Genomic DNA, 14,540 nt, shown 5'->3' on the forward strand with positions numbered 1-14,540 from the left:
CCATTTTCCCCTCATGTTTCCTGCCATTTTCTGCTGTTTCCCGCCCTTTTCGCCCCCTCACATTTCCCACCCTTTTCGGCCATGTTTCCCACCATTTTGCCCTCACTTTCCTGCCCTTTTTGCCCCCTCACGTTTCCCACCCTTTTCAGCCATGTTTCTCACCATTTTCCCCTCATGTTTCCTGCCATTTTCTGCTGTTTCCCGCCCTTTTCGCCCCCTCACATTGCCCACCATTTTGCACTGTTTTCCACCCTTTTCACCCCTCACGTTTCCTGCCATTTTCCACTCACTTTCCTGCCCTTTTTGCCCCCTCACATCTCCCGCCATTCTGTCCTCAGGTTCCCACCTTTTTTCAGCCATGTTTCCCGCCATTTTGCCCTCACTTTCCTGCTCTTTTCACCCCCTCACGTTTCCCGCCATTTTGCCCTCACTTTCCTGCTCTTTTCACCCCCTCACGTTTCCTGCCATTTTCCACTCACTTTCCTGCCCTTTTTGCCCCCTCACATCTCCCGCCATTCTGTCCTCAGGTTCCCACCTTTTTTCAGCCATGTTTCCCGCCATTTTGCCCTCACTTTCCTGCTCTTTTCCCCCCCTCACGTTTCCCGCCATTTTCCGCTGTTTCCCGCCTTTTTTCGGCCATGTTTCCCACCATTTCCCCCCTCATGTTTCCTGCCATTTTCCACTCTCTTTCCCACCTTTTTCACCCCCTAACGTTTCCTGCCATTTTGCCCTTGGTTTCCCGCCCTTTTCGCCCCTCACGTTTCCCGCCATTTCCCACCTTTCAGTCTCTTGTCACTGAGGAAATGTAAATAAATGAATTCAGACTTCCCTTTCCATCCTGATCCTGTCCTTACAAAAAGCTGTGGCAAAACGGGGAGATAACAATGTAAAAGGGTCAGTTTTCCCTTGCAATGGTGGCTAAAGGAAAGAGGAGAAGCAAGTGGGCTGTGACTCTCTGCCAGGACAGCACCACCAGCTTTGAGCAAAATACTGTTCGTGGCAGAGGAGAAAGAAAGGAAACAGGACATAGCCTGTGTCCTCACTGCAGCCTTTTATAGAATCATAGAGTTAACCAGGTGGGAAGAGACCTCAAAGATCATCGAGTCCAACCCTACTGTGGTTACTAGACCACAGCACTAAGTGCTACATCTATTCTCATCTTAAAACCCTCCAGGGATGGTGAATCCACATTCCAAGGCCTGATCACTCTCTCCCTAAAAAATGTCTTCCTAACATCCAACCTAACCCTCCCCTGGCAGAGCTTGAGTCTGTGCCCTCTTGTCCTGCTGCTGGTTGCCTGGGAGAAGAGACCAACCCCCACCTGACTCCAACCTCCTGGCAGGGAGTTGCAGAGGGTGAGAAGGTCTCCCCGATATCACTCAGGGTCAGTGAAAGTCAGTCCCATGTTGGAAACAGAAGCTTCCTCCTGACTCCTACTGCACATACACATCTGTGTCCTTTGGACAGCACTTCTGTGTTCCTCTGCCACTCATCTCCAGCTCCAGGACCAAGATTTAAAAACAAAAATTGGTCTGCTAGAAAAGATCCAAAATAGCTTTTTCCCCCACCCTGAAATAATACAAATCAGCTCAGGAAAGTCAGGTTATCTAACTCATCTCATGTTCCCAGACTGAATATCTTCCTACTTCGTTTTATAACATGGTCTGGAAACACTCCAGACCTCCAGTAATGGAAACTCAGTACCTGCCCTGGCCAATCCTTTCCAGAACTTCACTTCTTTTCAGTGTTTGACATTTTCAATGTCTAATTTGCATTTTTCCTCCTGCATTATAAACCCATGACTTCTTGATCTTTCTGTTACTGACACAAAAGACACAATATCCTTTCCCTCCTTGCAGCAGCTTTTTATATATTTGAGCACAGTTACTACATCTTCCCCCAGGTTTCTTTTTTAGGCAGCACTTGATATCTGGATCACAATTATTCTCCTCTGTTTATTGGCTCTGTTCTTTTTAAACAAGTGACAGAGAGAGGAAAATCTATGAGAGATTGCAGAGTCCGGAGCATGGATGAGCTCCAAAGACCTGAGCTGGGCTGTGCTCACACTGAGGCAGTTAGCAGGGCCTTTAGACAAACTTTCCAACAAATGCAGCTAAAGAAGTAAACAGAGCAGGGAAAAAACCATTTTTCATATGAAACTGTTGTCCTCACAGGATGAACAGTTAAACCTCAATTATTTTGGAGACTGGCAGAGTTGGGATCAGAACTCAAATGCAAAATTCATCCTCTGCTCACACATGGAAACTGTGATATGAAATGAAAACCTTTCTGAGACCCCTGACTTTGGAGAGAAATGGTCATCCTCAAGCAGCCTAGTGTCTCCTGCCCAAGTCTGTGACTAGTTCTCACACTGCTGCACTGGAGGGAAAGGGTAAGGACAGCATCCCTGAGGATGCTGGGTAGGTCATCACTCAGAAGTCACTAGAAAAGGACAGGGTCACTGGCCTCAATGTCTCTTGTTTTGGGGTTTATGTGTGACAGAACACAACACCCACACACGCCAAAACATCATTTATATCTTCCTTTGGGTAAAATACAACTCCCAGATGGAGCCATGTGTGCAGGACTCACTGACAAAGGAAACATCCTGGCCAGTCCTGTCATCACATTGCTCTGTATTTTGAGAGGACAGACACAGACTTTCCAAGAGCTTCTTGTCATAAATCACTGGAATTTTGTGGAACCTAGTCCAACTTTGGTATCTTTGCCCCCTCCAGCCAAAACCATGCAGAATTGGACTCTTTACTGCTTCTGTTCCTAATGGCTGGGATTTCTGCATTGTTTTATTGATGGTAAAAATAAGCATCCACTCTTTCTCATCAAAGGATATTTTCTGTCTAGAGGTCTTATCTCTTCTTTCGTCACTGACTTTATGGATACTGGTGGTTTGGTTGGACTCAAAAGGCAAATCCTCAATGACCATTAAACAGAGAAGTTGCTTTTTCCACTCTGTTTCCTGCACAGTACATTGGTTCTATGGAGACCATGTGGAAAACATTACAAATGTAAGAGGACTGGTCCACAAAATAAAGGAAGATCAGCAATTCCTCCACATTTGGTCATATAAACTACTGCTATTACTTTTTCGTTAGTTTTGCTAACAGCACTTATTTCCACAATAGGTTGGCATTTCAGTTATGAACATCCATCACTGCTGATGCTCATCATTTAGATAACTCCAAAGCCAAATTTATTTGATCTTTACCTTAATTTTCCTATCCTACACTGGATCCTCAGGACCAGGTCAGAGTCAAAAGTATCTACATGACTTGTAAAGGTACATCCCATCCTCAACAATGATTTCAAAATCTCATATTTTATCCATAACCATGAGATGCTATAGACATCTGTGTGCACACAGAAAATTGAGGAATAGAGTTTTCATGACATTTTCACACTCCGAGCAGCCAGGCAATACCATTTTTCAATGTTCAGGCCTCCATTCCTTATTCAGTCATTTTTCTAAGTCACAACCTCTAAACTGAGGCACCACAGGTAACACAGCATGGCAGCACCTGGTCTGTCATCCTTTGCTGGCCACTTACTTACTAGATTGCTTCCATGCTCTTCAGTCAAGTGGAACTGAAGGGTTTTAAGCCACAGGAATCCAAGAAGATATGAGAAAATTTTTTCCGAGCTCACTCTCAGCATGCAGCTGTCTGCCAAGCAGCCACTCTTTCAATGTAAGGTGCAAAATTCACCTGCCTTTCACTGAAGAACACAATTCCTTCCCTGGAGGTCTCATTGAATGTGCAGTCCTCATGTTCTTGGCTCTTTAGGTGTCATATGAGCAAGAAGGTTTTGCAGGGAGGATCTAATGGCTCAGATGGTTTGCTTTTTGGATCCAGCTTGAGAGATGACAGTCAGCTGGAATATAGTGGATTTCCAAGTGAAATGCTCTTTGCCTTGGCCTCCCTAAGTGTATTCTTGTGGTTTCCATGTGTGTTTAGGAAGACAGGAAGTTCCTGTTGTCTGCTCTGAGTGTGATTGATCTCATTGGCCAGAAGACATCACAAGCAGTAAATCCCTTCTGTCCAAAACAATCTGTCCTTCTCTATGACCTGTATGAGACCCTTTTGAGACCCTCTGCCAATTTATTTTTTCCTTTTTCTTTCTGCTGGTAACATCCTTTTTTACTCATCTTGCTTAAAGCAGAAAGAAGCTCAGCAAACCTACTGAATTCATTAACTGGCTGAGACACAACCCACTCCTGATGCCCATTTTGATCCCCCAAAATGCTTTGAACATCTCAATGACTTCCATAGCAAAGATTTCATCAACCACACAGGGCGATTTCAGAAAGAAAGGATCTGTAATTGAAATCTGAGCATGGATATATCACAGGGAATCTGAGCTTCAGTTGCATTACCCATCCTGCAACAGGACATCTATTTCATATACACTTTACTGGCTAGGGAGGATTACAGAATCCTAGAGCTTGGGCCCGTTCTTAGATGAGCTGTTTGAAATCTGAAGCACAGTGCCAAAAATGATCAGTGCTCCCAGATTGCTGTTTGGATAACAAGTTACATGAGTTTTCCCTGTATGTCATTTCCATACAGCAATTTCCATATTGCACTACACCAACAGTGTCTGCTCTGCTTAGTCTGTCTCTAACCTTGATCAATGCCAGATGTTTTGCAGGAAACTATATGCCACAATGTACTGTGATACTCCCTGATAGGTGGAAAAGGCTTCCTGTCTCTCCTGATGAGGAACAGAGCACATTTATCACACAGCACGTGGATGTATGACACAGAGACTAATTAGTTGTATGAGGCTTGACCTGAAGCTAGTCCGAGTCACTGACAGCCTTGATTTCACTGTGATTTGGATGAAATCAGTACAAGCCCACTGAGCAACCAGTTTAGCTCCACATACTTTAGGACCTTTGCCTGGCAAACATGAACAGCTCCTCTGATTTTGCTACCACTATGTCGTGTGGAGCAACAGAGGATCAAGTCCCACAAGACTCTACATTCTGCTCCAGGTCAAACTCATCACCTAGTTTTGGTGGTTTTTGTCAACATGTAGCAATCACAATATCCTGTGTCCCTCATTGTTGGTTTACACCAGAAAAATTACACTGAACTGTGAGTGAGGACAGTCGGGGGTAAGAGCAGATACTCAGATTGCACTTAGTGTTTTGGCAAAAAAAATGGGTTTTCCTTTTGGAATTTCCCATGTTCTAAAGTGCAGGATTTCCTATCTGCTTTGGCATGGATGGATGGAGAAAACAATTCACTTAAAATAAACAGCTCCCAGGAGATGTGAAGCCAGGGAAGAGCCTGCTCCAATGCTGACCTTAAGGCCTGAAGCTCTTAAAGACAACAGCAAAAGAAAAGTCCTATTGAGATGAATGGGATCAGCCCTGTACTCACTAAGCCTCAAAGTTCTCACACACTTATGCAGAGATACCACACAGACACAGCCACCCATAGAAAACAGATCCAACACTGCCAGGACAGTTCTTAAGAAGCAACAGAACGTGGGTCATAAAATCTCTCCTTACCTTCAGCTTTCCCATTGCCTTTCTGCTTGCTGTTTCGAAGGGGAGGCACTTCCAGTGAAACTATGCCTGAGTTCTCCAGGATGTTCACCTCCACTTTTAACCTCCCCACCAGCTGCTGGGGACGGATACTGACTGTATACTCATATTTTCCCAGTCGTCTTTGCAAGAGCTCTTCATAGTGCAGGAGGAACCTGGCCTGCATCTTGCGAGGGATGAAGACAGAAGCCTTGAATGTCTCATAGCCATTCTCCCTGGAAGGAAAACCCAAAGATACCTTCATATCCCATACACATCACACACTGCCTCCCTCCAGTGAATGATGAACCTGGATTTGGTGCTTCAATGAAAGCATTTCCTCTCGTTGAATATATGAAGCCACCAAGGAAGAAAACATGGTAATGCTTCACAAAGATTTAGCCACATAGGAGATTTCCAAAGGAGGAAAGGTCCTAAATGACAAGATGACTTCTTAGGGAGAGGAATATGACAGACATGTATAACAGGGAGTAGAGCCAGAGGAAATGTTCTTTTTTGGTTTCTTACATCCCTTATTTCATAGAATTACAGAGTAGTTGGAAAGGAACTTTAAATGTCATCTAGTCCAATCCTCCTGCAATGAGCAGGAACATCTTCAAGTAGATCAAGTGGCTCAGAGCTCCATCCAACCTGACCTTCAATGTTTCCAGGGATCAGGGATCCACCACCTCTCTAAGCAACATGTTTCATTTAATGTACTCATGTATTTCATTCTTGATATTGCTGCTGCAGACACATTGCAATTAAATTAGCAAAGTACACCTGAAATCTTCTTCACTAATATTGCTACAAAAGGTTTATAGCTACAAACTCAATGGGGAGAAATAGGACCTTTAAGACAATTCCAGTCTATGTCTGGATTCTGAGACAAACTCCTTTGCTAAAGGTTCATGATAGATTTTTTCCTACCCTAAGTTTGTCTAGTCACTTTTTGATTCCATGTTAAATTTGGCATTCACAATTTCCAGTGGCAAGAAACACAATTTATGTGAAGAATACCTTTGGCTGTCTGTTTTGAACCTGACATCATCTCAATCAATTTTCTCTAGTTTTTCTAGACTGACGATAAAGATTCCTTAATATTTTTTCTACATATTACTCATTAGTTCAGATCTCTCTCCCTCCCCACAGCTCAGCATTTTTCTGGCCTGAAAATCATAGTCTACTTAGCTGTTCCTGTCCATGTGTTCAGGTTTGAATTGTGCTACTATCCCAGATAACTAGGAATAGTGTGGGATTTTCTAAAGCAATAAAATCCATCCCATGGTGCATCAATTTGAGATACACTTGGGGGAATTTGGGCACCTGGGCAAATAGCCCATAGTGCTGCTTGAATGAGTTCAGGTGGACATATTAGCTTTTAGATCACTAAAGAGATGGGACTTTCTGCCAGTTCTTAGCCAAGAGGACTAAACACAGTCAAGCACTGAGAACAGGGCAAGTAAACATGACTGCAAAGGCTACTTGTGGTTCTAGCACTAAGTCTGTAGTCTTGAAGCTGTAACTCAAGTCTGGGACTAGAAGTGGATCTAGCCAAGTCTGGGACTCAGTGCCTGACCCTGTCTCCTAGGCAGTAAATAATCAAGTGTACCTTGCCATAGAAAGCTGCTAAACCACTGTCATATCTACCACTGAACTCTGTTAATTTACTGCTTTATATAAATAAGGTATATTGCTGCTTTTCTTGAGTGAAGTGGATGAGCCCATCCATGACAGTGCCTTAATTTTCCTGCCTGCTATTCAGGAAGTAACAAGAATTCCTTCCCTCAGTAGTACACCCTGGAGCGTGTACTACTCTTGGAAGTGAAAATGATATGTGACAGGGTTAGAAAAGGCCACGTGTGATTTTACATGACTTGGAGTATGGGAATGACACCAGGCAAGGCAGATAACATTCGGTTTAGCTGCTGCTTCCTAGAAATCCATCAATGGATATGACAAAGCAGCCAAATAAAGGTTTCAGGAGAACACAGATTCCCACAACACAGCCAAATGCACAACACTTACCTTCCATCTGTGGGGCTTGGAGGTTTCTTTTGCCTTGCTTTGTCATCACTGCTGTTTTTCTTTTCTTTCCCTGTGACCTCTCCATAATAAGTCTTGTTGCCAATGCTCCTGTAGAGACCAGAGATGTCATCATGATTAGTTTTTTGTCTGTTCTTGGACCCACCATCTGTGTCAAAGCATGTGGTGATATTCAGGATAGCTGCTCTCCAGTAGCTGCCTTCCTGCCTAAAATGCTTCCCCCTGGGAATGAGTTACAGAGCAGTGGATTCCATAAGGAAACAGCCCTTAACACGTATTTTGTGTGGCCAGTGGCAAAAGTGTGGTTTTCTTCCTATTCAGTCCAAATGAAAGTCAGTTTTAAAGAGTAAGTCTCCTGTCTAATATGATCACATCTGAAGCTGTGGCCTCAATATCTACCCATGGAGAGGATCTGAGCATGACCAAACCAAACATGATTTTGAGACCAAGAATTTAATTTATTAAGTCATTTCAGTATGACTTTAGTTGCCCTCTACTTGGTCTGTTACCCACAGAGAATGACTAGCATCTCCAGCAGCCAGTGAACCTATCTGCTGGTTGCAGCTGACTCCTGCTCTACTGACAATATGGGGAACCTGAAACGAGAAGGAGCTTCTTAGGCACCACAGTCAGTCAGGTGAGACAACTATCACGTGCTAGTGTTGCTGAAACTTTAACTGGAAAGGTTTCTTGGAGAGATTTTCCTCATTCAGATCAGAGAGAGGAGGGGAAAGAAGCTGTTAAAAGACACTCAGATGGCAAACAGGATAATTTCCTTAGCAATGTACACTGAGGACTTGAATCTTAGCATCGTGTCATGCAAGGACTTGCTCTGTGCTTTGGGGCCATGACCAGTCTCAGGTGGAGTATGGCATGTATGTGGTTTTGTTTTCCCCAAAGAAATGCAAGAAGGCCTTGAGACAGACTAGTTAGTTAAGGAAATCTCACAGAACTATCTGTGGGATGGGAGAACCGTTGTCCACCCAGCTGCCAGCATTACTTACTTACATGGTAAAGTTGGAGATGAAGGCTGCAGCTGGGATCTGCATCTCAAACACAGCTTCTCGTGCCTCAGATCCACTGTTCACCATCGTGCACGACACCGTGGTGAAGGCATAGCGGGAAATGATTGTGGATCTCACGTTGAACTCAGACATCCGGGGCCTGGTTTCCTGTAGGAATCCAAAGGACACTTATTAACAGCTGGATAAGTCACCCTTTTAGTGTTTCAATAGATTAAATATGCTCAAGAAACTCCCATCCTATGAGTACTAGACTCCCCAAAGAAAAGCAGTCAACAGCAGGCAAGGTGGACCTGTCCTCAAAATTTCAGGTGAGCTGCAAAAGGTAAACCAGAAACATGGCACTGCCTTTGTTCATGCACAAAGGCTACAGTCATCCTCCAATTTTTTGGGAAGAGTTTGAGAGCTCTGATTATGCCAATCTATATGCTGTGAAACACACTGACAAAATCTATCTGTGTTCTAACCTGCAGCCTTCAACCCTGACTGTGTGAGGGAGTCAAGATTAGTCCCTTATGGCCTGGGAAGAGAAGATCACAATATGTCCCCATGGGGACCAGAACTGTCACAGAACCTGTCCTGTGTACAAGAGCAGATGGAAAACTTCTTGAAAGACTGAGATCACCATGTAAGAAGCAGCAACTTCAAGTTCATACAATCAGATCCATAAGTTATGTAAACAGAAAAACTGCTGTCAGTGGAGTCAACTGTGTCCTCTTCTGATGAGAATCCATCCTGGAAGTCTCAGCCAATGGATAGAAGAGACTTAATAAAAAACACTGACACTGATGTCTCAAGCAAAATATTTTAAGCTTTTTAGCCCATACTGGATTCTTTCCAGCAGAGAAGCAGCAGAGACAGCAATGAATGACACATGATGTAGCAATGGAAGCTAAAAGCCAATTTCTGCTTCTTGGGAATGTGTTTTCGTGCACAAGTCCTGAGCTGGAGCATTTCTCCAGTCTAATGTGTTTTTTGACAGCAACATCTCCATGGAGCTCAGATGTTTTCTTCCTGGAAGACTTCAGTGTAATTAACTCTTGAAAGTTAAAAAAACAACTCTGTATGTTGCCTTAAACAGCCAAAGACCAAATCCTCAAAAGCAGAAGGGAGCTAAAGGGTAAAACACATTGCAAATACAGAGCAACTTCACTGAGCCAAACACAGTGAGACTCTTCCTATTGAGGTTGACATAAAGTCACAGTCACGTAAAACTTGTGAGGACAAGAACGTGTTCTCCAGCTGCAAGTCCAGGACAAAAATAATGTTGGCAAATGGCTTAGCAAAGGGAGCAAGTGTTTGTATAAATAAGTATGAAACAAGAACATTTCTACAGTAGCTGATGGCATCAGAAGCAACTGAGCATCCAACTAACCAAGCAGCTGGGCTAGTGAATTCCAGGCAAAGGGAAGAATGAGGATCCACTGGAAGCAAACCCAAAACTGCCAACAGACCTGGCATAAAGCCTCTCCTGCCTACACTTTCAAGCCTTGGAAAGACTCTGATAAATGTGTCTGAGATGAATCTAATCATGATAGATATCTTTAACAGCTGGAGAATGTGTGATGTGCTCTGTGTCCACCATCACCCTGCTCAGCACAGGCTCAGCTCACAGGGAGCACAATGGCAAGAGATTAGGCTGCTGATTCCAAACTGGCAAAGATCAAAGGGACCAGAAGTTATTAAGGTGGTCGGTGCCCAGTGTGTGAAATGAGTTCCTCCAGTTCTCAACTGGGAGGTCCCTTAGAAAAGCCAGAAAAATAACTGGCCATGAACAGCAATTCTACTGGCTGCCTCTCTACATCTAAAGCTTAGACTCCCATGCTGAAAGAAGGATGTTGTTTTCCTTGTTTCCTTCCTTTCTTCAGAAGAACTTGACAGAAAACAACAAAGATCTTCAAATTTCAAAGCAAACTCTCCCTTTCTCTCCAAACTCAAAGAGATTTCATCAGGCTTATGTTCACTGTGTGGTTAAGGTTTGTAACATTGGATGTTCTTTCTCCAGTTCTGGGATGGAGAAGATGGATTGAGAAGTATTAAAAGAACCTGTACATGTTACATTGATCAAAATGAAGATTTTTTTTTTGTCACCTAGAATCTCACTCTACTCTCACCCACTGATATAGCTCATTCCTGGGCACAGGGATATACACACACATATATATAGAACAAATGAAATTCCCATGAGGTGAGATAAAGACATGGAGTGATACATACCAACCTCTGCAGGAATTTGGCCTGTCTTGGGACACGACGTGCAACCTGCAAAGAGTTAAGGGAGTTAATGGAGCTTAGGGAAATCACTGCAGACATGTCACTTGTTTAAATCCAGACACAGCTTGTGTGACTGATCACCCATGGACAGGTTCAAATGTTCCTCTGGTTAAAATTAAAACCCGAATCTCTTCTCTATTAACAGACCCATTGATCAAAGCTCAGTGGTGGAATGTGGCTCTCTCAGGCAAGGAGGTACTGGGTGTTTTGCAAATGGTACTTGGCAAGAGACCCTCTATGAGATGACAGGAATTTCAGTCTTTAGCCCTGGCCCTGGATGCTCTGTCTTAGCTCTGAAGTATATTCCCCTACGGCTTCCTACAGAGTGACACAAAGGCTCCATGTCTTTGCCCCATTGCATGGTATATGGCACATGATGAGAAGAGCTGCTGAATGGTCCACAATGCTCATCAGATGCCACACAGGGCTCATCTACATCCTCAGGAGAGTAAAAACCAAAGCACATTCCTCAGTCCAGCTGTGGCCTTCACCTGTGCAAGAGCACTCAGCACTCATGGTGGGTTACAGACACTGGGTAGGGACAGGGCTGAGGTCATGACCAGCCTGGTCACTCGAGGTTGTCCTCAGCTCAGCACAGTGTGGCTGCTTTGAGCCTGACCAGCAACCAGGTTACACCTAGCACCCCTGTGGTGGGGCTTAGGAAGCATAACTCCATCCTGCTCCACAGGTGGACCTGCTCCAGGGGAGGATTGGAGCACTTCCATCTCTGGTAGCATCAAAGGCCAGACTGGGTGGGTCTTTGAGCAACCGGGGCTAGTGGAAGCTGTCCCTGCCCATGGCAGAGAGGCAGGAACTGGATGATCTTTAGTGTTGCTTCCAACCCAAACCATTCCATGATTCTATGACTAGTGCAAATTAATGTTACAGCCTCAGCTGTATTGCCTCAAGAGCAGATCTGTTGCCTGAATCCTCTCCACAGTGACTGTAGATTTATTTTGCAGTGGCAGAAATGCACTAGTTATGTGCACAAAGGGAATAAAGATATTTAAACTCAGCTACAGATCTTTTGATGAAATGAAGTGCTTCACCTGTGACAGTGCAATTGTACTCACGGTATTGCCCTTCCCAGCTCCTCTGACTTCTTCCCTGCACATGGTGTAAGTCTCAGCTCAGCAACATGTCCAAATCGAATCCCTCCCCAAAGCACAGAGTACAAGTTTCTTGTCAATGAGGGAAGCCAAGTGCCTTCTTAAAATGTCAGTGGAACTCCAGAGAGCAGAGGAATGCAATGATCTTTTTTTTTTACCTGATTTGCCCTTTCTGTTGATTTCCTCTGAAATAACATCAACCCTTGCCAAAGAGATGATTTTATGTCTGTTTATATCATGCATTGAAAAGCTCAGGAAAGCCCAGTGGGGAAATTTAAGTTGCATCCACCAAAAGCTTTATTATTTCCTTCTGCATTATTTTTAGGCAACATCTTGTAAAATTAGAACCAAGGGGAAACAGCTTCCTTGGGAATCTCTCAATGAGAGGAGAGGGAGAGGGAGAGGAGTAGGTTTGTTTACAGTGTAGTATCTTGACCTAGGGGAGCACCTGCATGTTCTTAACTTGGCTCAGGTGTTCAGTGAAGGCAGACAGATGTCCTCTTCTAGATCTGGGTGTCCCAGGGGACTAGGTCACCACCTCTGTTCATACATCACTGCTTTCCTGTTGGAACTAACTGCTGCCACTGGTCTGACAGCAACACAGCTCCTGTGAAAACACCCTCATTTGCCTCAAGCAACATCAGCCAGGTTATTCCAACACTGTGAGCCACTTGTTTGAGCTTCACAACTGATTTTTCCCCTAAAGCAGGTAGTGAGTATTCCCAGGTCCCACTCCACTGGCAGGACAGTGGTGGAGATATTCTCTCCTGTTTGGACAGGTGGATCTGCAAGACAATGTTGGTTTGTGGCTGAATTCCCCAACAAGGAATATGTGTTCATAGTAATCAGGATCGACAACAAAGTTGCTGAGATCCTCATAGAGGAGAGAGAAGGAATTTCTGGGGAGAGATTCTTCCTATTCCAGGTGAGATGAGCAACTGAATGAGCAGCTCTGGGACATGTACAGGTACATATGAGAAGTCTCACTCTTCCCACTTAGTGTATGGCAAAAAATGCCAAATACAGGCAAACACTGACATATTAAGCACACCAGCCAGGTATTCCACAGGTCCTACACATCCTGTATCTGTCAGACCCATATGGATGTCTCAGATACTACAGAGCCTCTCAGATCTGATCAAATTTATAGACAACTGATTGATGCCCTAAGTGAACCAAAGTCACACACCGATATCTGTTACAGAGGTGAAAGATGTGGGCACAGACCTGAAGCTCAGCCTTTTATAGAATCACAGAATGGTTTGGGTTGTAAGGGACCTTAAGGATCACCCAGTTCCAACCCCACTGCCATGGGCAGAGACATCTTCCCCTAGAAATGGATCACAACTTCCCAAACCCCCACCCAAACTCTCTTGCTAACTTGCAAAAAGTTCATTACCCTTTCAGCCCCATTTTCCCAGAAAATCTAAGCCACACACTAACATAACAGTCTTCACTTGTAGAATATGCTTTTTTTCCCCCCTCTCCTGGACAGAAAGCATTTTAGAAGCTAAGGTTCATGTGATTTGCTTCACCCAGCACAAGTTAAAAATCAAGTACACTAAGACCATAGGCAGAAAAACTTCCCTCCGAGCCTGAAATACTCTGAATTACTCAGACTGGCTCAGGGCCAGGACACTTCGTTAACTCCCTTGTTCCTGCAAAATGCCTCGTTAGCACAGCCCTGGGGATGTCAGACTGAACCCAAGCCCTGGCAGTCCCACCCATCACCCAAGGGTGATCTCCTGGCTTAAGCACCTCCAACAACTTCCATGCACGTTAGCCACAACCTCCCGCGGAGCTGAGCTGCAGCGCCAGATGTGATAAATGCCTTTTTTGCAGCCTGCCCTGCGTGTCCACACTGATGGTTAAGAGGGGACAAACCACCGCTGACCACCTGATAACTCTCGAATAACACTGCCCCAAAACCTACTTGCTCGGCGATGCTGTAGTCCGCCAGCAGCTGCTCCTCCAGGTACCTCGCCATCAGCTCCGAGTCGGGCTGCCCTGCCGAGCTGGGGAAACCCCAGCAGAGCCACAGCCAAAGGATCATGATGGCTGGGAGAGCTCCTGCCCCAAAGGTGCGAGGAGAGCGCTGCGCCCGCTGCCTGCGCCGGCTGCTGCGAGGAGCCCGACAGAACCACCCACCCTCTCCTCCTCCTCCTCCTTCCCAGCTCGGACCGGCCCCTTCAAAAAAACTGCCCGAGGGATGCTCGCAGGGATGCATCCCGCAGCTGGGAGGCACAAGTCACCGCTGTGTCCCTGCGGATGCAGCTGCCAGTCCTCACCTTGTCTGTAGGGAGGAGAGAGGTCCTAGGTTACAACGTAGGGGGTAACAAGGGTATGTGTTCTATTATCGGCTCCACAAGCTGTTAAAGCAGGTGAGGGCAGTGCTCGTTATCTCCTACTCATCCCTGAGTAGGATAAATAAGGGTGAGTAGGATATCAGGAGGATATCTCTGTTTAATGGCCTGTCAAGGACCCATGTATAGAATTACATCGTACCATTGTGAGATGCTTCACCCCAAGGGGGGGAGCCAA

General features: G+C 44.9%; 1 protein-coding gene across 1 annotated transcript in view; it reads right to left on the reverse strand.

The window, feature by feature from the left end:
* Window positions 1-14,052, reverse strand: part of ITIH5 (inter-alpha-trypsin inhibitor heavy chain family, member 5) — a 38,928-nt gene extending 24,876 nt beyond the window's left edge. Inside the window, exons 1-5 of the mRNA XM_009069543.1 lie at window positions 13,933-14,052; window positions 10,834-10,878; window positions 8,603-8,766; window positions 7,577-7,684; window positions 5,534-5,784 (exon numbers count right to left, since the gene is read on the reverse strand). Coding sequence (XP_009067791.1) covers window positions 5,534-5,784; window positions 7,577-7,684; window positions 8,603-8,766; window positions 10,834-10,878; window positions 13,933-14,052 — 688 coding nt within the window. The remainder of the gene's footprint in view (window positions 1-5,533; window positions 5,785-7,576; window positions 7,685-8,602; window positions 8,767-10,833; window positions 10,879-13,932) is intronic.
* Between the last annotated feature and the right edge of the window lie 488 nt (window positions 14,053-14,540).

This window comes from Acanthisitta chloris, unplaced genomic scaffold (assembly GCF_000695815.1).
Source record: "Acanthisitta chloris isolate BGI_N310 unplaced genomic scaffold, ASM69581v1 scaffold5902, whole genome shotgun sequence".
Classification (NCBI taxonomy): Eukaryota; Metazoa; Chordata; class Aves; order Passeriformes; family Acanthisittidae; genus Acanthisitta; species Acanthisitta chloris.